Source organism: Nyctibius grandis, chromosome 1 (assembly GCF_013368605.1).
Source record: "Nyctibius grandis isolate bNycGra1 chromosome 1, bNycGra1.pri, whole genome shotgun sequence".
Lineage (NCBI taxonomy): Eukaryota > Metazoa > Chordata > Aves > Nyctibiiformes > Nyctibiidae > Nyctibius > Nyctibius grandis.
Genome location: NC_090658.1, coordinates 27,282,644 through 27,307,435, shown reverse-complemented (window position 1 = coordinate 27,307,435; position 24,792 = coordinate 27,282,644). Strand labels below are relative to the sequence as shown.

General features: G+C 40.0%; 1 protein-coding gene across 1 annotated transcript in view; it reads right to left on the bottom strand.

Moving 5' to 3' along the window:
* Nucleotides 1–24,792, bottom strand: part of EML4 (EMAP like 4) — a 182,996-nt gene that overhangs the window by 71,106 nt on the left and 87,098 nt on the right. Inside the window, exons 2-3 of the mRNA XM_068398931.1 lie at nucleotides 15,636–15,818; nucleotides 554–683 (exon numbers count right to left, since the gene is read on the bottom strand). Of these exons, the coding sequence (XP_068255032.1) occupies nucleotides 554–683; nucleotides 15,636–15,818 (313 nt within the window). The remainder of the gene's footprint in view (nucleotides 1–553; nucleotides 684–15,635; nucleotides 15,819–24,792) is intronic.

The window sequence follows — 24,792 nt, the reverse complement described above, 5'->3', positions numbered from 1 at the left end:
GCTTAGCTCATTTAACTTACAAATACTCAAGCAGTGTTATTTCCACACATTTGAGATCTGATACATATATTCTTCATAAAGACTAAGTAGTCATATTCTGGATTAAGATTTTCTACACAAAAATGTAAACTTTTATCTTACACAATTCACTATTGTTTCATAGCTATTTTGTTATTGCCTACTATTTATGCTCCAGACAATTAAGTCAGTTTTGTCCTTTAATTTCCTTGAAGAAAAATAGAGATGCAGATGAATACAAGAAGGAAAAATTTTCCGTTTGTATTGGAAATACATTTGCCCGTTCTGCCCCTTAGCGAGAATGCATTTTGGACAGTATACACTATAGAAATACTCTCCATTTATGAATTCTTTTTAGAACCCTGCTGTAAGCAGCCCAACAACACTGGTACATCTCCAAAGTTTATTTGTGCCTTACTAGACTTCAGGAAGCTCTGCTGAGGGTCATGCAGAGGCAAAAATCAAACTCTTGCTCTGTTTGCTTTTTCAAAAAAAAAAAAAAAAAAAAAATTCAATTTTAATGACAAGTGGGTACCTTTTTGCAGCAGATGAAAGAGTTTCTTTTCTGGCAACAGAAACAGAGGAACTGTGGCTTGTTTTCCTGCTTCCTGTACTCCCATTAGTTATACAGGACATCGAGATAGCTTCTCGGAGGCTTGGCTGACCTAGGAAAAAAAAAAAAATTTGAAGAACACAAGGTTTTAGTGCTGTATCCAAAGATCCATCTGAAAAACCAAAAGCTCTCAGATGTGGACCTGCTATCACACGGCAGCAGCCCCAGCATTCAGGACAACCATCTAGCCTACATCCAGTGACGTACATTCATGAAAGCTTTAACCTAGGCAGCTGGAGACGCGAGACCTGGGACACTAAGACAGGCAAGGATACACTCTGATAGTAGTCAGCTTCTCTACTGCCAGCAAATACTTTAATTCAGCAACATGCCACATCTCTTTCCAGTTGTGACCCACAGAGAGATTACAGCTAGCCTTGGGAAGTTGGTAGCTCCAACAGCTGTGGGACAGCACATCTGATCATTTCAACTCTGTTGTTCAAAACCATCACAGCTCAGATAATACCACGCAAGGTTTGTTGCTTTGAATTTGTTTTTTCCGAAGTTCAAAGAAGTTGCAGACAGAATTCCTCTCTATACTGAAAGAATTATTAAGTTATTAAGGGTTGTAATTGTAAGGATTCAAAAATCAAGTTTTTCAGCTTGTTTTCAGCTGCCCCTTCCATCTTAAAAAGGTATTAACCTTTAAGTACATGCACTATGGTATAGTTATGAAGTTTCTGACATAGTTTACTCTAGAACATCTGCCACATCCAGTGAACATTACAGACTCTCTCTGGGGATAAATCAAGACTGTATATGTGAAGAAGGCTGTTTCTGTCAGATGCCCACTTCACTCATTGCAGAAGTTTGAAACTATGCAGTGAATGTGGGAGGGGATTGCAAGGAAGATGGGGGAAGCGAAGGCTCTTCTATTTAAAGAGCTGAACACTAGCCTGGCAATAAGCTCCCAGACCTGCCTCTGCCACAGACTGTCAGCAAAATACAGGGCATTTTACTCAAACCTGACATTTCACCCTTTTCCACTGTGTGTCTCCTTTTTCACGTGCCTGTCTTACTTCTAAGGTCTTATTCAGAAAAGAGTTTTGCCCCCTCCTCCCCTGAGTGCTAAACTTGTGTTTTTCCCATCTGAAGCATTACATGCCTTGAAAAAATCCTCAGGCTAATCTCACATTAAGCATCCAAAAATCAGCAGTCACTTTTGACCCCATCTCTGTGCCACATTCCCATTTCACAAACAGCAAGTTGTTACTGCATCTCACAGGGTCGTGATGTTCAGCCACTCTGACTTTAGCAACAAGCACGAAGGACACAATTGACAGGAAAATAACAGGTCTGTGTTCATAGCAGGCTTGGAATAGTGTGAGACAGATAAGACATGAGGCCACACATGGAAGATAAAAGTGAGGAGTGAAAAAGCAGTCGGGCAGAATCAACTGCTCTGTGCACTGAGGGCAAACTCCCACAGATGTATCATTTGAACAATACCAGCATTTGGTCCATTTGTCACATTGCAGCTCTATCAGGCAGGCTGAGAGGCAAAATTAATTCTTATTTTAAACAAGCACTTTACATACGAGAAATACCCACCAAGGGAATATTAGATTCCAGAACTATTTGGAGGCAGAAATGGGCTGACCTGCACTAACCGTATACTGCCTCAAACGCACCAAGCAGCATGTGGCCACATCTGAAATGGAGATCAGGAAAGCCAAAAGGAGCATGCAAAATATCCCAGGCAGAAATGAGAATAAAGGAAATCTGGAGAAAGTAAAGACACTTAAATACAGAAACTGCAAAGATCATTGTTCTTCCTAAATTCTGTGTAAATGGACTTAGCGTGATTCCTTCCAATTGGTACTTCTTAAAGACCATTTTATTTGCAACATACACAATATGGAATACAGATTTTATTTTAAAAGTTAATATACTGCACAAAACCTCTAAAGCTCAAGAGATTTTTACCCCCATATGTAACTTAGATGCAAGAACAAAAGTGCATCAGCTTAAAAAGCACTTTCAGTATTAGAAGACTGAAATTATTAGCTTCTTTTATTTTCAGTGACAAAGTAAGTCATCTTCTTTGTGGAGATGCATAGTATCAAGGCCTATGATTCACTCTTGAACTGCACATGACCTTAACATCTCCGTCTGTTCATCGTAATAGATCAATGCCTCTTCAACCAGCACTAGCGTGGCTTTCCAGAAACGTGAATCAGGAGACATAATAGCAGTAATTCTCAGTTCAGCGGGGAAAGTATTCAGTGGAAAGTGTAAAGAACAGTGGTACTACAGACAGGAACTGTCTGCAGGAACTTCATAAGATGGTGGGGGAAAAAATGTTCAGTTTTCTCAAGCAAGGAGCACATTGCTATTTTGTTCACTGACGGTACCTAGAATAATTTCCTGTACTAGGTACAAAAAGTGTTAGTTCCTGCTTACATCCAAGGACAAAAATTACAAATAAAACTATATATCAACGTATCCTCATGACAGCAATGTGCGCTGCTCCACGCAATGATGAATGCAATAATAATTAAAAAAAAAGGATCCGTACGGCAGTTTTTGGGTTGTTTTTCAGTAAAGTGGATGTTGATGGTAGATACGCAGACTGCTTCCTAATTCCAACAAACAGCATGCAAAATTAAGTTTGAGATGAAGATTTTTGAATCAAAGTAAAAACAATTTTTGTAAAATTACTAACAATTACATGTAAGTCAGATCTCTTGAATAATTCATTCCTCGAAACAGAGATTAAAACATTTAGACACAGACTGATACATCAATGTCTAGGAAAAACTGCACTGACAGATTTTTTTTTTTCAAGTGTGAAAAATATACCAGGCTTTCTTACACTCCAGAACAAAATCTTGGTCAGTCACAGTTGAGTGTGCCACACTCAATGTGCAATAAAATGTAAAATACAACAAAAACAATGGAAAAAAAAACCCAAACAAAATCCCCAAACCCCAAACCCAACACCCCTAAGAAACAAGCCCCCTTCCAGACTCCCTATATATTCCATTTTAACTAGATATTCAAAAGTGACCTTTAGAATACCTATTTTTAAAGGGAAAAAAATACAAAAATTCAAGTAATCCTCTGCAATTACATGTAAAGAAAATGCATTTACGTTTCAAGCTGTGAGAAGGAAGGGCAAGTTTAAGCGCTGTGCATATCCGAGGCAGCGGAGCGGTGAAATCTGGCTGCCCACGGGGTCAGAGACACACAACTGGGATCTTCCCAGCCAGGTCACAAGCCCAGGGAAGCTGACCCACCAGTCCAAACCACTCAGCTCTCTTCATGACTTTTAACCAGGGCATCTCTACAGTCAAAAGATGCCAAAAATTAACAATGCTGTAACCCTCTTCACTGCAATGGTAGTTCTTCATAGCAGTCAAGCAACTCTACTTCAGAAACCTGGGAAATAACGAAGCAGCAGCACAGGAGAACACAAATTCCAGATCAATAGACTAAAACAATTAACTCCTCCCAGCACTCGGATTGCACATGTCTGCCAATATCATGTCATATGTCACCTGCTAGCATAAACAGTCTGAAATTTTTCAGACTGAATAGCACTCAGCTTTATCTGTTAGTTTGGAACAAAAGCTAGACATAAACTGAACGTAAAATGAAAGCCAGTGTATGGTGACCAGGATTAAAGCCAAATTGTCAAAAGATCAAAGTGGTAAAAAAATGTCTTTTATGGATAATGGATTCATCTCTGTTCTGATAATTTTCACAGAATCGTATCTGTTGAGTTCAAAAGAAGCATTTCATTAACATCTGTCAAGTATACAAGTGTGTGAATAAAAGATAAGTAGGATTAAAAAAAACAGACCACAATAAACCGAGAATCTATTTCCAACTCTTTATCAGCCTTGATTAGCTAACTGGGGAAAAACTGAAGCCAAGCTGTAAGAGACAGTGGTAAGTTTTGAAAATGTGTGTCCTGTGATAATGATAGCTTTTCTTTCCAAACATACATATAAGGTACTAGAGCTGCGCATCAGTTAGTAATTCACTACTTTTTCCCAAACCCAAAAGTTACAGGTTTTTATGTTAAAATATAGTTTATTATGTTATTAATTGTGTTAACTGGAACAACTATTTGTTTAATATCTTTGTATTTGCTGATATAGAATCATAGAATCATTTTGGTTGGAAGGGACCTGTAACATCATGGTAAACTGCCTTTGTTCCAACCACACCCTTCTTTCTCTTCTTCACGTAATTTCAATTTAAAGTAAGTAGCTGCAGCTACATTAAAAAAAACTTCTCTGGACTCTTCATTCAAGTAGATTTAAAACAAAAAGCTCAACAAATTACGTGTTACCAAAAAAAAAGGATTTACTTATACTGTTTTTTTTCAAGCTTGCCTTTTTTTCCCCCCACAATAAGGCATACAATATCCTAGACCTTCAACAACATTAGAATACTTCGTTTTCAGCAAACTTGACAAAGATTTCTATATTTCAAATACATTACATGCCTAGGGGGTTTGTGCAAATAAAACTGATGTCTTGAAGGACAGAAACCCAATTTAGTGCTCTTACTAAAGAAGTGTACAGTGGGTGTTCAACCACACGATTAGTCACCAGAGAACCCACATAGGTGAGCCACAGAAAAACAGACTGAAACAGTTCTAAGTGTAGCAGAACATAAGATTTTATCTGCACTTCCTTCCTAAAATAAAGACATCAAAAATGAACTAGAAATTACGACAAATCGTAAACTTACTTCAAGATGTTATAATAAACGGTACCAAAGCAACTAACAGTAGTCACTGCTCTGCTTCCAAAGTTTCAAAGGATGTCGAGTCCCTCAGATCATGGAAGATGCTGGCAAAGAAATAGCTTGGGAGCACTAAAATTCTTTTCAGAGAGTACTGTCTTCTGAAAGGTAAGCAAAATACTTCTTCAGCATTTTGTTTTATTCAACCACTTCACTTCCGTATTAAGAGTCAAATTCTGATTGAGACTTAAGTAGAAAAAAATCATAGAATGATAGAATCGTTTAGGTTGGAAAAGACCTTTAAGATCAAGTCCAGCCTAACACTGCCACCACTAAACCATGTCCCTAAGCACCACATCTACACATCTTTTAAATACCTCCAGGGATGATGACTCCATCACTTCCCTGGTCAGCCTGGTCCAATGTTTGACAAACCTTTTGGTGAAGAAATTTTTCCTAACACCCAGTCTAAACCTCCCCTGGCACAACTTGAGGCCATTTCCTCTCATCCTATCACTTGTTACCTGGGAGAAGAAACTGACAACCACCTCGCTACAACCTCCTTTCAGATAGTTGTAGAGAGCGATAAGGTCTCCCCTCAGCCTCCTGTCCTCCAGACTAAACAACCCCAGTTCCCCCAGCTGCTCCTCCTAAGACTTGTGCTCTAGGCCCTTCACCAGCTTCGTTGCCCTTCTTTGGACTCGCTCCAGCACCTCAATGTCTTTCTTGTAGTCAGGGGCCCAGAACTGAACACAGTATTCGAGGTGTGGCCTCACCAGTGCTGAGTACAGGGGGACGATCAGTTCCCTGGTCCTGCTCGCCACACCATTTCTGATACAAGCCAGGATGCTGTTTGGCCTGCTTGGCCACCTGGGCACACTGCTGGCTCATATTCAGATGGCTGTCGACCAATACTCCCAGGTCCTTTTCTGACAGGCAGCTTTCCAGCCACTCCTCCCCAAGCCTGTAGTGGTGCATGGGGTTGTTGTGACCCAAGTGCAAGACCCAACACTCAGCCTTGTTGAACCTCAGCCCATCGATCCAGCCTGTCCAGATCCCTCTGCAGAGCCTTCCTACCCTCCAGCAGATCAACACTCCTGCCCAACTTGGTGTCATCTGTGAACTTACTGAGGGTTCACTCGATTCCCTTGTCCAACTCAGGGGGCTGGGTACACAGAGAACAACTGGTCTTACTATTAAAGACTGTGGCAAAGAAGGCATTAAGTACCTCAGCTTCTTCCTCATCCTTTGTCACTGTTTCCCCCTGCATCCAATGAAGGATGGAGATTCTCCTTGGACCTCCTTTCGTTGCTAATGTATTTAAAGAACCATTTTTTTATTGTCTTTTGTCGCAGTAGCCAGATTAATTTCTAGTTGGGCTTTGGCCCTTTTAATTTTCTCCCTGCATAACCTCACATCATCTTTGTAGTCCTCCTGAGTTTCCTGCCCCTTCTTCCAAAGGTCATAAACTCTCTTTTTTTTTTTCCCCTGAGTTCCAGACAAATCCCTCTATTCAGCCAGGATGGTGGTCTTCCCTACAGGCTCATCTTTCAGCACATGGAGATAGCCTGCTCCTGCACCTTTAAGATTTCCTTTTTTTGAAGAGTGTCCAGCCTTCCTGGACTCCTTTGCCCGTCAAGACTGCCTCCCAAGGAACTCTATCAACCAGGCTCCTAAACGGGCCAAAGTCTGCCCTCTGGAAATCCAAGGTAGCAGTTCTGCTGACCCCCCCCCCTTACTTCTCCAAGAATCGGAAACTATAATTTTGTGATCGCTAGGCCCAAGACAGCCTCCAACTACCACATCACCCACAAGTCCTTCTCTGTTCGCAAGCAACAGGTCCAGCGAGGCACCTTCCCTAGTCAGTTCCCTCACCAGCTGCGCCAGGAAGTTATCTTCCACACACTCCAGGAACCTCCAAGACTGTCTCCTCTCTCCTGTACTGTATTTCCAGCAGACATCTAGTAAGTTGGAAGTCCCCCACGAGAACAAGGGCTAGCGATCGTGAGACTTCTCCCAGCTGCTTATAGAGTATTTCATCTGCCTCTTCATCCTGGTTGGGTGGTCTGTAACAAGACTCCTACTATGATAGCTGCCTTGTTGGCCTTCCCCCTGATCCTTACCCATAAACACTCAAGCGTATCATCACTATCCTCAAGCTCTAGACAATCAAAACACTCCTTAACATACAGGACTGCCCCATCGCCTCTTTCCTTGCCTATCACTTCTGAAGAGTTTATAGCTATCCATTGCAGCACTCCAGCTGTATGAGTCATCCCACCATGTTTCCGTGATGTGAACTATATCATAGATTTCCTGCTGCACAATGGCTTCCAGCTCCTCCTGTTTGTTGCCCATGCTACGTGCATTGGTGTAGATGCACTTCAGTTGGGCTACTGATCCCGCTACCTTTGTGGGGGAAGAAGCCCTAATTCCTATGTGACCACTCTCAGGCGCTTCCATGGCTTCTAACACATCAATAACCTTTGCATCTTTGCTGCTGCATAGATCTCCATCCCCTACCTCCACTGAGATGGCAAACCAAAGAACCTCGCTAGCACACTGTCCCACAAACACTGGTGTGCCGCCCCCAGGCTTTTATCTAGCAAGCCTGGTTTTATCCCTTTCCTCCTTCAAATCCACTTTGAAGCTCTTTCAGTGAGGAGCCCTGCTAACTCCTGTGCAAAGATCATTTTCCCCGCTTCGAGACAGGTGTACCCCATCTGTTGCCAGAAGACCTGCTGTCATGTAGACTGATCCATGATCAAAAACCCCAAAATTCTGCCGGTGACACCAGTCTCAGAGCCAGGTATTGATCTGCTGGCTCTTGCTGTTTCGTCCCTCATCATTCACTGCAACTGGAATGATAGAGGAGAACACTACTTGTGCTCCTGACCCTTTAACCAGTCGTCGCAAGGCCCTGAAGTCTCTCTTGATAGCCCTCAAACTTCTTGTTGCAACTTCATTGCTGCCTACCTGAAAAATCAATAATGGATAATAATCTGAGAGCTGTACCAGGGTCGGAAGCTTTCTCTTAACATCTTTAACCCGGGCCCCAGGGAGGTAGCAGACTTCCCTAAGAACTGGGTCCGGTCTGCATATTGGGCCTTCTGTTCCCTTTAGAAGGGAGTCTCCTATGACAATGACCTATCATTTTTTTCTTTATGGAAGTGGTTTTGACGCAGGGCGTAGGCAGACTTAACCTCGGTGACACCTCCAAGCTAGATGAACCATCACCCTCATTATTGTTCGGTTCCACTTGCAGAGCCTCATACCCATTATGCAAGGGCACCTGGGAAGGTAGAGTAGTCACTGAGGAGATGTGCCTGCTGTGCCAGGCAGGAACTTGTTGCCATTGCCCCTATCCCTTAAGTCACCATGTTCAGCCAGGTGGAGAGATGATAGGGAATCCTCCATATCATATGTCCTGTCTGCCTGTTGGGCCTGTCCCAAGGAAGGTCGGGAGCGATTCCAGTATTCTCTCTCTCTCTCTCTCTCTCTCCCTCCCTGATAGTCCTCATCCTGCTCACCTCCTCCCTGAGCTCTGTCACTAAGCAGAGGAGCTCCTGTACCTGGGCACACCTCCCACAGCTGTGCTCACTGCTGCTGTCCGGTGCTGGCATAAGGGTAGGGCAGACCCTTCAGCCTGACACCTGGGTAGCAGCGTGTTCCCCCGGAGCTCTGTCCGGGAAGCTGTGTCAGTCGTGGTGGTTGCAGAGCTTAGAGAGGCCGTGGCTTTTGGCCAGGAGGATACCATTGCTCCCTGGTCAAGCTGGCAGAGTTTCAGCGCCCTTCCTGATGCACCATGCCCTGTTTGCCGGCCCTGGTCGCGAGTGCTCCCCCAGGGGCTTCTTCTACCCATGTGGGGAGGCCTGGCCACTGCACCCCCCAGGTCTCCTCAGGCGCTGTGGTGTGAGCTGCGGGCTCCTGGCAGCTCTCTCTGCTCCCCCCTCAGGTTCCTGGTCTGGGAAACCTGCCCTGTGCACCACCCTGGAGTGCTCTGCTGAGGATCCTGCCAGCACCGGAGCTGCTCACCTCGGCTCGTTCTCTTCTATCACATGAACAAACGTTACAGGTAAGGTGAGATACTAGTTCTCAAATAATGACCAATATAAATCAGGAAAAAAATAATTCAGTTCACTACCTATAGGTTATACTTCATCTTGTTTAATTATCCAATTTTAAGACAAAATTAAGTTTTGTCAAACTTTATTATCTTACAACAATCATATCTAGCTGAAAAAAATTCAGATGCTTTTTATTCTTTTTTTTATTGAAGCCCAATTTCACAAATCTCAACTGACAACTGGCTATTAAATATACATTACTTGTAATTTCCTACTAAAAGAACTATCTGAATAGAGGCATGTTAATATGCAACAGTTGGAGAACCTATAGCTAATGCATAAACATCTTGAAATGTAAGTGAATCCCTCCCAACTGGTAAATAAATTAACTACAATGTTTTAAGTAATTAAATATTTGAGATTTCCTAAAAATTTTTTATAGCTAGTGACTTAAAACTGTCAATGCATACATTTCTAACTATAACTGATCCTCCTAGAGACACAAAACCAGTTTTTTCAGTTGTTATGCTCTTAAGAGTCCAGGGGAGCCATGTCCCTGCTCCGATGCTTGACTCTTTGGGCACACATTTTAAAACATACTACCCAGGGAAACTGAAGATGACTTTGGTGTGGGACAGCCAATTGCTTATTCAAACCACACTGCCCTTTTCCTCCTCCCTCCCTAACATCTTATTATTTTGCTATACTTTCCCAGAGGCACCATTTACTTCCTCAATGAATTGCCAAATGAGTTATATCCAAGCAGAGGAAATAAAATTTTAACTATGGTATTCTGAAACAATTTTATATACTCTGGCAAACAGTGATGAAAAAGCTACTCAAGTGTTATAAAAAACAAGCCAGTTTTTACTTGAAAAGTTAGTGGTACCATTTAACTCTTCCAATATTGCAGTTCTTAGTTTAAGAAGCATCACAGAGAATAGCAGAGTACTGCTCAGGAGAATTTGCCCACACTGCCTAAAAAAAGCACACAAATACACAAAACATATCCAAAACTGTAAGAAGCATATGGAAAAACAATAACGATACTTATCATCACAACTGAAAAACACTCCTCTGCAATGCTCTGAATATCTTCCTCAATGAAGATTATTAGGTTACAGAAGTTAAAATACCTGTACTTTCCTCTTCATTTCTCTTTCCTTAAACTTAGTTCTGCTGGTTAGTGACCCTTAGTTCATTAAAGCGCTCTAGATCCAAATTCTTTGATTAAAGGGAAATCTATGAAGGGTATCAAGAACAGTAAGTGCAACAGAAAAAAAAATATTAAAGAGGAGGAGAAGATAGGGAAAAAATGGGGAAGAAATGCAGAAAAAATAATTTTAATGCAGAAAGAACATATGGCACTGAACCCAATACCTGGAAAACCCATTAAGATCTCAAGAGTATCATCATTTGTTATGTGAGCATACAGCCTGCAGACTTCAATTGGACTATTCCCATGGGTAAAATGAGACACATGCAAGCCTGCCAGGTTAGTCTTAATTACGTGGATAAGAGCCTATATCCTACCTCTACCATAAGCATTTTTCTATTACACTTCTGTTTTCTGTTCCTTTAACATTTACTGATTAGACAACCTAAACATGTACCCAGTTACTAAAACAATTCTGCACGTTAAAATGTGTTAAGACTAAAACCACAAACGTGAGTCTATCTTATGCTTTCATTAAGGAAGCTTGCTGAACACCTGAAGTCAATTTTTGTTAATATAAAACAAAATGACTTTATGTTATTGAAATGAAACCATTGCTGAGATAAGGTAAAAATTACATCTGAAGTGCTTTGCTTACATTAGTGCAATGAGATGGAATTTGATGCAAGATACTATTTAGTATTTTTCCTATTGAAAAGTCATTGAAGGGGCACACTATTTCACACCAGAGAAGGGAGCAGGAAAGCAAGGAAAACTCTCCAGGTTCCTATTATAAAAACCCACCACACAAAGAAAAAAAAAAATCTGCATTTCCAGTACATAGCTGCCTTTGCAGATCCCCAGGATCACTGCTTTAAGTAAAATAAAAGCCTCTCAGTCTGCCAGCCTGCGCTGTCATAGGAGGCCCTCTCCGTGAACTGCCATTCACTGCTTCAATTTCACTTTGTGAACTGAATTTGCATATGAGTTATTTGATATCAATTCTTCTCCAAGCAATAGGAAAATGTTCCTCCAAAGGTTTAACCTGTGACAAGCCACCTCATTATTTCTGAGTCCAGAAAAAGGACATGAACTCTTTGTTTCTTTACAGGCAGACATCAGATGTACTTTCTGGTAGATGGCCACTTTTTCAGGCAAGAGCTCATACTCCAGTGATACGATTAGTCTGAGACATTTTACTGGTGCCACTGTGTGCCACAAACTTGTCTCCACACCCAGAGCCTGAGGGATGAATTCTCCTGTTACACACATTTTGACACCCTGGAAGATTTTAATAGGTTTACCAGGCACCAGCTGTGAGCCAATCTATCTTGCTGGCAGCCACAAGTACCAGACTGCTTTATGCTTTCCTTTTCTTCAGTGTCCAGGTAATCTTTGGTTTTGGAACTTTCTGTGAATGTTAATAGCACCAATCACCCATCAACAGCAGAGACATGTGGCAACAAGAGTGCAGAGCTGCCAAAAGCAAAGAACTTCCCACCAAAGAAATTCTTCTTACCAAGCCATCTATTAAAAAAGACAGACAGACAGCAGAAAGAAAGGGAAAAAAAAACAAAACACAAACGCATCCACACACTACCATCCCCCCCAAACCCTGTAGCTGCTGGGGACCTGTTCCCTAATCAAGCCCTTTCACATTTCTAAGAATCCTCAACACTATCTTTGGACCTGGTAATTTCTGCTTTGTGTAGTTATTCTTAGGTGCGTGCAGAGATGGAGGAATACTATTGTAGCCTTTTTATTTTGCAAATGTTGTCTCTATTTAGAATGACTTTGCATTGAGAAATACTAGAGGAAAACAAGCCACATGCGAACACTCTGAGTCTGCTTTTCACTGTGAAATAACAGACAAGCGCTAAATCTGTAGCAATCCCTACTAGAGATATTTCCCTCATACAGTATCTCCACTTCATGCTTTACTAGGCGGCACTAATGTTGCTGAAGAATCTCACCCTTTAGTTTATTCTCATACAGTTCGCAAATCACCTGCCCTCTATGAAGAGCTCGCTTCTGAAAAAGGGTTAGACAGACAAAATCATAGGTAGGAACTTCCTGACTGATAGCCCATGGGTTAGAAATAAAAATCTACCCATGCCTATGTTAATTTTTTCACTGATGATGGGACTAAGTTCAAAATAAGCATGGAACAGAAATGCAGGAGAAAAGAAAAACAAAGACTACAAGGATAACGCAAAAAATTTTAGCTTCAGCTATGGTTGATTCAATCTGTCAATCTAAAATAACGGGATAAGAAAAATAAGAACAGAATTAGTTCACCAGCTATGCAAGGCAGACAAACTAACACAAAGGACGAAAAGATTTTTTTTGCACAAAGTTGGGCCATCAACTTCAGAATGAGAAAAGTCAATGAAAATGTCATTGGGATTTGGCCCTTTCAGCACGATTTAGTCTGTTCACAACACTTATTTTTAGTCTATGAAAAACCCCTCTTCAAAAGCACTGCTGAGATAGCAACAAGAGAAAAATTGAGAGGTTTTAGAAAACTCATTTCAGCAGCAAGTAGGAAAGACTCCTTCAAACTAGGTTAGCTATTGTCTCTCAGATTAAAACTGGTTTGTTTGATAGAAAGATTCAAGATGGCTTTTTCCGGTACTATGGTTCTTTTAAGTTCAGTTTATTTTAAAAGTATTTATCTCACTGTGTTGCCATACTTCAAATCAAACACATCTCTCAATGTATTCAGAAATATAAACGCATCTATTCTCTTTGCTCATTGCTTATGTCAGCGTGTATTTAAGGCTGCTGTAGAGTCAAATACTTCTGATAATATTTACCATGAAACTGCTACTTGACAGGATCACACACACCAAAGAGAGTTTTGGAGGAATACAATAACCTTTGCAACAACCATGACTTGACTAGTAAGAGCCTGTTATGTAGCCGTAAAATACTTCAAAGAAAAATTAACAATTACTTCCTTGAGTGTTATTTTTGTATGACAATTCAGATCTTCTGCCAAGCCTACTCAGTCATGAAAATAATACATTTCTCTTTGTTAAAACATTTCAAGAGTTCTTTATTTATCGAATGAACTTAAAATACAGAAATCAAAAGTAGAATCTAGGTATTGCAAAAAGCTATGTATGAACTTGTCTTGAAATATTTATTGAAATACTGATGTTTAAGCTTAAACCAATATTAATCTCAAGTTCATTCTTCAAGTCTAATTTTAGACTTGTACAAAATTCCAGTGACTGTATGCAAACATTTCCTTTTGTGACATCTTTATACCAACTATATGCAGCTGTTTTCATGATAAAACAGTGAAGTTAATGCGTTGCCCGGTGGCATTAGGTAACTGAGCACAATGGGGACACAACCACCACAAACTAAATGTAGCACCAATTAGTCGTAACTCATAGAAGTTCAACGTATTAGCTTGTATGTGTACATCTCTGCCGCCATCCCCATCTCTTTCTTCACAATTGGTAGAAACTAATAGCACAAAGCTGAAGATATTCAGATATTGCACCCCCCCCACAAGAGAGAATTAATTTTTCACTGAACAAATTCACCTGGAGAACTCGGTATGGCCCCAAGACCCCCAGAGTCCCAGTAAGGAGACGGCCCCCAGGCATTTTGCAGAACACAGCAAGTTTGCCCTGCCTGTGCACAGAGTTTGCTGGGTATTAGACAACTCCAGTCCAAAGGTCTTTAGCCATGTTTGTGCATATCCCAGCTCCTCTGCCTTTAAATGGGAAGAATAAGGACTTATGCTGCACACATTTTGCCCACAGTTTTCTACTTGGACATTTTGTTTTTGTCATAATGGACAGCAGACAGCAAAGACTGATTTAGTCAAAATACTTGCTAGAGCTCCATTTACACAGAGTTAGAGAAGGAAGTCTCAATCTTCACGAGACCAGAGATGCATATCGGGCAGATAAAAGCTGCGTTTATAAGCACGGATGACAACACTACGATTTAGCAAGCAAGAGAGAATGGCAGGATTCAGAGCCCAAGCCAATTAAGCATCATCACTTCCTTCCATCTGGCAGAGAGACTGCAAAAACACTTAATTAAGGAATTTGATCTCTCTGCCACATCTAAAATAATTCAGTTTCAGCATTTTCGGCTTTTGCATTTTCAGCCTGTATAATGCAGCCACCCAAACAAACATAGTCTATGACATGTCAGTTCAGTGTTATACTGGTTTGATGGGGATACATGCATTTATGGTGAACTAGAACTATGAATTATCTGAAATATGACCTAACCTTTTATTTTATCAGAGGTCTTATATAGACCACAAATACACATAGTCGTAGTTCTCTCTGAATATACAACTTTAAGCTGGAGTAAATTCAAATAACTCAATTCAAATAATCGTCCAAAATAGAAAAGGAAACATCAACAGAAAAAAAAAAGTATGCAAAAATTGGCAAAACCAGCATCTAGTTTCTTTACTTTTAAACAATCCTACATATTTCAAAGTTGCAATGTAAAAGTTACTAGCCTTTAGCCAAAGGAGATACTGTTGAGTGGCTACATGGCCACTCCTTACAAGAAACCTACTGGTGGTGAATCCTCTCTGTAGCTGAACAAAAATTAACTATATTCAGAAAACCTATTTGGTAGCATTGTGTTTTTGGGTTTTTTGTTTTGTTTTTTTTTTTTCCTGATTTAGGAGCAGGGGGAAACGTAGCCTCTAATACGTCCCTTCAGTTGAATAACTTCTAGGTGAAGTCAAAGCTGAGTGAGACTCAGAGCTGCCCATAAGCCCCAGAACCCCCAGTGGCAGATTACAGACTGCAGCTGTAAAGCATTTCACTGTTTAAATTAAAACGGCAATCTTTTAACAAGCAGTAAGGTAAATTTTCAGGGATGTTAAGTACATAAAAATGTTAGCAAAAGCAAAATTAATAAGCATATTTCAGATATCTATTACTATAAAGCCACTCTTAAAAAAACTAACCATTTAGCTCAAAATATACCTGCCTTTCCAAATGAGACAGAAAAGGGAAAAAGGACGTGATCAAAGAAGAACATTCTAAATGATAACATTCTGACTCTAGAAAGAACATACCAAATATGGGCTCACCTTTACTTGGTGCCGATTTTCTCACAGAAGCTACATGGTCTTCAGAGATAGCAAGACGCCTTAGCACATCAGCCAACGCTGCTTTTAGTACAGTGATTTCATCTTCTTGTTGTTGCACTCTCAGCTCCAGGGCTGAAAGACGGTCCTGGACATCAGATGTGCTCGCAGCTGAGATACTGTCATCTGTACAGCAGGAAAACAAGAGTAGAAAGAGGCATTTAACTGTTTTGCTCTAAACTAAAATCCACAGAAGCATGAGTACGTCTGTCCCATCATTTTGAAATACTGACCACGTTCAAACATGTTCAGGCAAAGAAGGAATGGATATTATGTTAAACGTATCAAATTAATGCCTCAAGACAGAAATGTTACTAATCATTAGCTTAGACAGAGGGCTTAAGGAGTGTGGCCCTAGTACAATCAGAAGAGGAAATGCGTTTTCTGTTAAAATAGTGTAGAAAGAAAACCATGCTCACCAGTAGAAGGAAGACTGAAATTAAGCTCATTTAAATAGCAAACTGAATTAACTAAAAAGGTATAAGATTGTGGTCAAATTTCACAATATATGCTTTTGGAACTATTGAAGAATTTTAAATGTGATCCTTAATTTTAAAGCAAGATGTAAAGTTAAAAAAAAAAAAAATCCGCAGTTGAACACACAAGTATTGCTAGCCATGACCTAATTGCATCAAGTGGCAACCTCAATTCAAATGGCCTAAACCATAGTTCTTAACTCCAATTCCTTCTCTCTAACGTTTTTCACATCACCACCCTGAATGTGCCAAAAAAATACACGACATTGTAACATTTGGCCTGAAGTGAACAGAAAATAAATATGCTACAAAAAGGTTCCAAAAATCTGTTTGGCCACACAGAGACAGATTAGCATTGAAGGCGTAATCCAGCCAAATCTATTCTTCAGTGGTAGAAAGGAAATTACAGCTTCTGCATACTCTTTGCCTTTGACAGTTCTTTGCATCCGTTCTGCCAAGCCAAAATAACACATAACAGATTTTTTGTATTTGGCTCTTCCAACAAATCACAGGCCAATCGCTAAAGACTACCTATAAAAGAATATGTTGCTCAATCACATGGTACTGAATTCCTTATCCATCCCAATAGGCTTACTAAAAAGTCAGGAAGGAACTTCTAATACAGGTTTACAAAATTTACCTGTATTATACAAACAGACAGTGTGAGTCCGTATGCTATGAAATATATACAAAGGGCAAATTTACACGTAAGGGTAAATAGCTGGATATTATTAATGCAATTATATATAATATAAACGTTAGTTCAACGATCTTACGAAGGGGAAAAAAAGTTAATATAAGCCACAATCCTAAAACTCTATTTTTCACTAGGAAAAGCCTTCATCTTTGACACACTTGCATAAGGGCACTTTTAAAATAAATGTAAGCAAAAGAAACACTGGGCCAAATCCCTCCAATGAATTAAATATGAAAGAAATTAAGGAGTTTAACGTCAGCTTCCATTCAGTTAAAACATGATACTCACTACTGAAGGAGCAAAAATTGAACCAACCGAAATAATCACAATAGTACTTTCACAACACTAACAAAATTCTTACAAGAAACTAGTAAAACAACTAATATTAATGCAGAAAAGTTATTTTAGTGACTCTACAGCCCAGCATATCCGATGCTCTCTCAATAGTACTTTACAAATCCAGACCAGTGACAGATACTCTAGGTTGGGAAGAGCTGTGTAAGATTCTTTTATTAAAACTCCCATTCCCAAAACATAAAACCCCATCTGTTTTAAGGAGCTAGCAGAAGTTCCTACAAGCACACGTACCTATGCAGCACATAAAAAGGAATTAAGGTAAAGTTACATAAATTAATTAATGAAGAAAAGGTTTTACTTTAAGGAAGTAAATGGACTGAAAGAACTACCATATAATTCATACTGTTGCTATCCTTACAACATTAGCCTTTAAATATATGCAGTGGACCAGTCAAAATGAACACTGCAGAAAACAGTGACAGCTATTTTCAAAATATTATGATCTTTGTATCTCGTCTTATACTGGAGTAGCAGTCCAAATACAGAAGAGAGAAGGCTGCAATTTCCTTTAAAAAGAAAAAAAAAAAACACAACCAAAACCTTATTTTTTTCCTTTTTTTCTGCCAAAGCCTTCAATTAATGAACTATTAAAAGGTCTTACAAAGGATAAATTATGGATAAATTCCCAGGCCGTATAAATATACAAATTACTATTAAAAAATTTTGTAAAAGGAGTAAGTAGCTATGTCAAATCATCATTTTGGAAGCCAGAGATTACTGTGTTCCCTGTGTGGAGTCCAAATAATAGTAATTACCAAACCAGGAAAGGCTCCACTGTTGGTCGGTCTCTCTGATGAGTATGGATGCAAGCACTCTACCAGAGCGCTGCCTGCCTGACATGGGCATCTTTTTTCCCCACCGATCACTAACATTGACTAGAATGCTTCTGCTGAAGCTCAGCATCCCGAAAAAAGGGCACATTAGATGGCTCCTGCAGCTCCCAAAGCTGCAGTTATGTCACTAACTTCAAACGGGAACAGAAGAGCAAATCTTTCTGCCCTGCAAGGGTGAGCTGCAATGCTTTTACCTCCCCAACATATCAAATGAGATGGTAGAAGAGTTGGCCAGTGTTCACCTCTGTGACCTGTACTATGGAGGCTTAACCCCTAGACATGGCATGGAGAAGCAGAAGGACCCTCAAACTCAACTTCATCGCAACAGCTTGTCAGAGGTCGTAGCTGTATAAATGGGGCATGAGTAGGAAACCAAGGTTAAGATGTTTAGCCGATTCAAAAATCGGTAAAGCAATAGGCTATGTGTGTATGGGAGAAAAGAGGTTTCAAACCACCAGCAGCTGCTTTGCATTGCTGAGCAGGCACATGAGACACAGCGACTCAAAGAAGTTGGATAGCAAGAAGATCACTAGGAAATCAAGAATATTTTGGTTGATCAAAGAACACAGTAGCACACTGGGAAGACATTTTATTGTTCTTTATCACTCTACAGAAGCAGGATCTGTTTCAAGTGATGACAATCATATATTACTCTGGCAACTATTCGAGAATTAAAATGACTCCCAACCCAAATACCTCACCCATGACAGCAAATATTCAATTGAACTACAACATGCCCTTCTTGGCAGTGTCTTGAAAAGCAAGTCAGATAGAGATTAGCTTAAAAGAAGATGCCTTGAAAGTAAACACAACTGTAATCCTTGAGATCATTTTGACAAATCTGCACAACACAAAACTATACTGTTTTTTTTCCACAGAAATTTTCAAAATCTCTTCCAGTTTTCTTCTTCCGTTAAAAATACATTCTTATAATCTAAGTAACTACTTCAAAAGAAGTTTAAACACAAAGCTTCCTTCAAGGGCATGCCCTTCCCCCTTCAGAGGGCAAAAAGCTCTTACGCAACTACAAAGTCAGTCACTTATGGAGCAGAAGTCCACCTCCTCCCTTTCTCTTCTCCCACTCCTAAACATCTGGCCTTTCCCTCATGCTCAGACATCTATCCAGGCCTTCCATGAGCCACTCTTCATTTACTAAACCAGAGGGAGATTTATTTGTTTGTTTGTTTGTTTATTTATTTGAAGGGGGAAATCAGATTAGGGAATAGCAAGAAATTTGTCAGTACAATTGACTATTTATTCATCCACTTAATCCATTTTAAAAGGACCTTTTCAGTTAACTGGTTATTTTTATTATAACCAAACAGCATCATTGCTGATGTATTGGTCACGTTTCCCAAGCTGTCCATGACCTATGCCTTCAAGAGAGCCACTGGGAACAAGATCCATTGCGAAAAAAGCACCATCTGCACTGCTTGCTGGTAGTAGTGAGGAGACACTCACACAGATGCGGATCTGAGGTCCTTCAATCTTAAAAAGTGGCTTAAGATAGGAGTATTGGCACTCCGATGACACAACAAACATGCTAGGTCTAAACATATGGTACTATAACTTTCAAAATAACACGTCTTGTTATTTTATCATAGCTCAATAGTTTAATATTTAATTCTAGCCATTAGACATTAATTCTTCCCCTCCTCCTTTAGGCATAAGCCATGTATGGGATGCTTGTATTCAGTACTCAGGAGACATCTGAATGACCCTAAAAATTAGGGTTCGTTTTTCATAGCCAACAAACAGCATTAAACAGATGCATTACACTGTGCGGGACTCCTGACAGTCACATGCATCAAACTACTCCCAGCAGATTGAACAAAGCAGCAGCTCAAACCGCCCCTTACACTCAAACCAGAAACTCTGAAAGAGGTATCCAGTACATAGTGATGGTACTTAACAAACCTCCCTACACACCCACCACTCCTCTCCTCACATGTCACCAACCAGGCACGTGAGGATAACAGCATTTGAAAAGTATCACACTTCATCACTGACTGCCTAGGAGAAATCTGAACTGGCTGCATTTAAAAAAAAAAGTATCTTACTACTGAACCATCTATTCTGGGGCCCCTCAACAATTGCAGAGCACCCATTATCACTTCTCTGAGTCAATTCCTCCCAGGCTCGACTAAACATAAGTAAGGGCTTCATTTTAGACACAAGCAACATTTCAGAAAAACAAATTCTACAAACTCCAGCACATGGAAATTTAAACCACAGGGTGGAAAATCCTACATTTTATCCAACAAAGCCACACAAACCACAGATATTTTTAAACTCCTGCCTGCCAAGGCACCCACACAGTTTTCTATGTTTTCCCCAGAGTGGTACAAGTCTTTTATTACAGAAATGCAAAAGAAATTACTTGGACTGGTATAAAGATCTGGCTGACAATTTCAGGAGATCATTGGCCCAAAAGAGCCCTTTCTCACTAGGACTGTGATCTGTCCATGTGTGCAGGAAGGTACATATTTGCACAACTTGCAATTTTTATTCTGAAGAGCAGTGAATATTTGACTCTGCATGAGGCTTACATTTCCAGAGAGATAACTGACAAACTTGTTTTTCCTACCATGTTAAGTGAAAGAAAATTCTCTGCAGTTCTCTGCAGCTCACTTGTCTTAAGACTAGCTTATAAAAGGTGCTTATTAAAGATCAAGAATTCTGCTCCATACCTCTAATACATAATTCTCTTAAAAAAAAAAAAATAGAATTAGACTCTACACTTTTGCCCACAGTAGCTCCTTCACCTCCTCCAAAAGCCAGCACACACACAAATTATCTCGGTTTTGTAGAGGACGTGAGTCATGGAAGGAACATGAGAATGGGAATTAAAACACACAACACAAACATGGAAGATTAAAACAGCTTCCCCCACCTCCCTCTCCGAAGCGATACTGTATTAACTTCTGATGTGACCCTAGAAGCTAGATCTGGTGGCATGGAAGTAGAAGGAGAAATTTTCCCCAAGTTTTCCCTTCCTGCAAATGCAAGACTCTGGCCTTTGACAGTCTACATTACTCCACATATTTTTTTACTTCCTTTCCTACTTTTTCATTCTCTTCCCCTAATTTTCCAATTTTTCCATTCAGAATTAAAAAAATGCACTACTTGATCTCACATTAATTATTGGAGACAAAGGTAAAAGCTCTTTCTGTACCTTCTTGTAGAACAATAATGCAGATGCTTTGAGATGGGTACAGGTAAGTCATTGACTGCAGACAGTGGTCCTCAACTCACGGCTCTCAAATATGCAGCATTGTTAGTACTTCCCACACTAGCTAAGCCTTGTAATTTTCTCTTCCACGGACATTCTTCAGGTTTTCAGGAAGAACGCATGTTGTCACACACCACTCACTTGCTCAGAGTTGATGCTGCATGATGACATCATGTTGAGAAAACTTCTTTGTGCAGCAGCTCATTAGATTGTTTAATGCTTCACAGTCCAAACTTATTTTAGTTCCCTACATGCTAGTTAATTAAAAAAGATGTATTAGTCTCCATTAGCCTTTCACAAGCCACTTTAAAAACAAGTCCACAGTAAGCAGTTATTTGCACAGATCCTATCGCAGAATCAGACCATAAAATGAGAGTGCAATGTGTAGCAGATAGTGCCTTAGAATCAGAAGTGATCATCCCAGTGGCTAATCTGCATTTTTAATCATGAACTGTGTAAAAGATTGCTTATTATTCACTTTAAAATATAGCAGTGCAATTCACCATGTTAACTGATGGATACAGAACTTGGCCATTAAAAAAAAAAAAACAAAACCCAAAACCAACAAACCAACAACAAAAAAAACAACCCTCACTCACGTCTGAAAATCTAGACTGTGCCGAAAAACTTCAGTCAAAACCCTGAAAGGAACATAATTTATGCTGTTAAGAATTTATGCCTGACTTGAATAAATGTAAACTGGCCCATCTGGAATTGATCTATACAGATCTGTATATATCTGTATAAATTATACACCCCAAAACTCAACTTAAGGGGGGGGGGGTAGGGAAATGGGCCATAAACTTTAAATTTAAATCATTAAAGCACTGCATTAAATTTTAAAAGAAGAACAAAGATATATAACTACACTGGACAAAGTTTCCTTAGGACTTTTTAATTAAGCACAACATATATACATTGTACAACTGCAGTGTTTTGTCTACAGATAATCCATGAGAAGATTTTATGCTAGGATATGAATATTCTGTAATGCAATAGTCACTACTGCTCTTTGCTATTTGTGGACTGTTTTATGGTTTATCTGAAGCGAGTTCATGCCTGTGAGCCTACTACTCCACCGTTACATTATAGAGAACATCATCCGTGTTTTCAGGCAATCTCGTTTCAAAGGGTTTGTCTGACACCTAAGATCTACCACTTCATCCCTAGTAATCAGTAGTTCTACTTGCGTATGCTAAACAGATTTGTGCACATGGGCTTTTGTATCTTTTTTTTTTTTTGCTGACATGAAAAAGCAAGGGAAGGAGAAAGATTAGAAGACGATACAAAAACATCCTCAAAAAATAACTTTGTAATAACCACAAATTACAGCTGTAATGACAAAAATATTTTTGTAATAAACCCGTGCATCTGCTGCTGTAAACACTCGTATTATTTTTAATACGGATAATCTAGAAATATATCAGCATGAGATTCACAGGGCACAACTCCACCCATGCTGTATTTGACCAACATGAGTGTTTAGCTTGCCCAAGTTTCCAGTAACTGTATTATTTGTTGGGCAGACACAAGTTTTAAAAAGAAACAGATCAGACTTTATACTTGCCAATACTAGTTTTGATACGTAGACTGAGAAAACAAAAGAAAGCCAACACTTACACACACTTCTCATATCTGACATTGGTATCCATATAATTACTTGAAGAGGCAGGTAGTTATGCTGGCTCTTCTCTCATTTATCCTTCCCCGATTGCATACTTCATATCAGCTCCACCTCCATTAAGACACAGCTCACCAATAAGATCATCCACAGGATTTTCACCACCCACTCCTTAAAAAGCCTTGTGTATTTTTCTTCCCCTAGGATTGCTTAGCTCTTGATACTCCCGATACTCTTCTGAAGCTCAGGACTCTTCAACACTTGGCCTTCAACCAGCAGGACATGTCCTTACCTTCCAAAATGGTGTTTCTGCTGAACAGATGAGTGACCTCTACACTCCGTAGACAGAATTCATGGTGGCTACAGGCATGTGCTTGGGATCCCCCTTACAACCCACTCAGCAGCAATTTCAGTAACCCCAAGCTCTTTATAATATCTGATGCCACCCTATTTTCATGTCACAGTAAGAGAAAGAGAGGGGCAGAGAGCACCTTTCCTAACACATGTGCTTGGAATTTCACACAGCAACCAGAGAGATAGCTGCAATGAACTGCTCTGCTGTAAGTTACACATGCATTAAAAATAACGTTTTAGCACACATATATTAGTAGTCCTTTGTCAAAAATATTTCATGTTGTGCTAGAAGTGTTAGAACATTTCCCTGATAAAATGCTAATTTAAAAGTTACAAATTAGTAACTTTGCCAAGCATGAAACTACGTAGGCTAAAAATTTTAGCGCCTGGAGTTCCTTTCCCCTATCCTCCCCCATGCCCAAACCAAACTAGTTAAAATTTTCTAAGAAAACAACTTTTCACATGCTGAAGAGGGACCGGATCTCTGAAGTCTTTCTCTTCACCAAGGGCTCTGCCACTGCTCACCTCCCCACACCATGAGCGGATGGCACCCCAGCCACCCCACAAAGAAACTCAACGGGCTCCAGCTTTACAGCATGAAGACAAAGCCAGACACTGCCTGGGGCTCCAGGGTGGCCAGAGAAGGACACTAAGAGCAGGGAAGCATCCCTCTTGCACTCCCAAGGCCACACAGAGGAAGAACCTGCATGTTCTGCCTAACCTGAAACACCGGACATCAATGTAGAAAAGTGCTGAGCTCTCACAGGTACCTCACACCAGCAGCAATCAGGCTTTTGAAGTGTACAGGGCTGTCCTACCTATGTACTTCGACAATCAAGTCTTCCAAGTTTCAAATTGGTCAATTATTTAATTAGAAAATTGGGCAATTAGCAGATGCTTTTTACCTTAATCTCTTTAACTCCACCCTTCATCTGTTAAATATAAGCATCATCCCACACAGCATAAAGGTTAATTAACACTTGTGGGCTACTGAGGGACTACCATAAGTGCTGTAGCAAAGTCAATGTTGAAATTCATGCATCTCTTTGAAAAGGAAGACTAAAAGACTTGACATAAAAATAACACAGGGAGCCAAGCAAAGAAAATGAAGGCAACTCAAAACACTGAGCAACTGCTTTTTAGGCAGGATTACCTTTTCCGAGTACTGACTGACTTGGGGGAGACTATGATCACATAATTAAAGGCTGCATCTTAATACCTGTATGATCCAAAAAATTAAATATAGGCTTGAAGGACTACCCCAGTTCTGGCTTTTATGTTCAGTCTTAGACTTCACACTCATAACACTTTAACCATATTTCATTACTGCACAAATCTACAAAAGACAGCAGCGTTAATTGTCACTGATCTGAATTATAGTAACAACCGTATTCAGGCTTGGACAAAAGTACCTCTATCCAAAACATCACAATATCCAGCAAACGTCATAGAGAGTTCACCAACAAACAAGGGATCATCTGAAACACTCTGGTTTTCCTGAAGTATTTTGCGAACTCATCTACACAGACA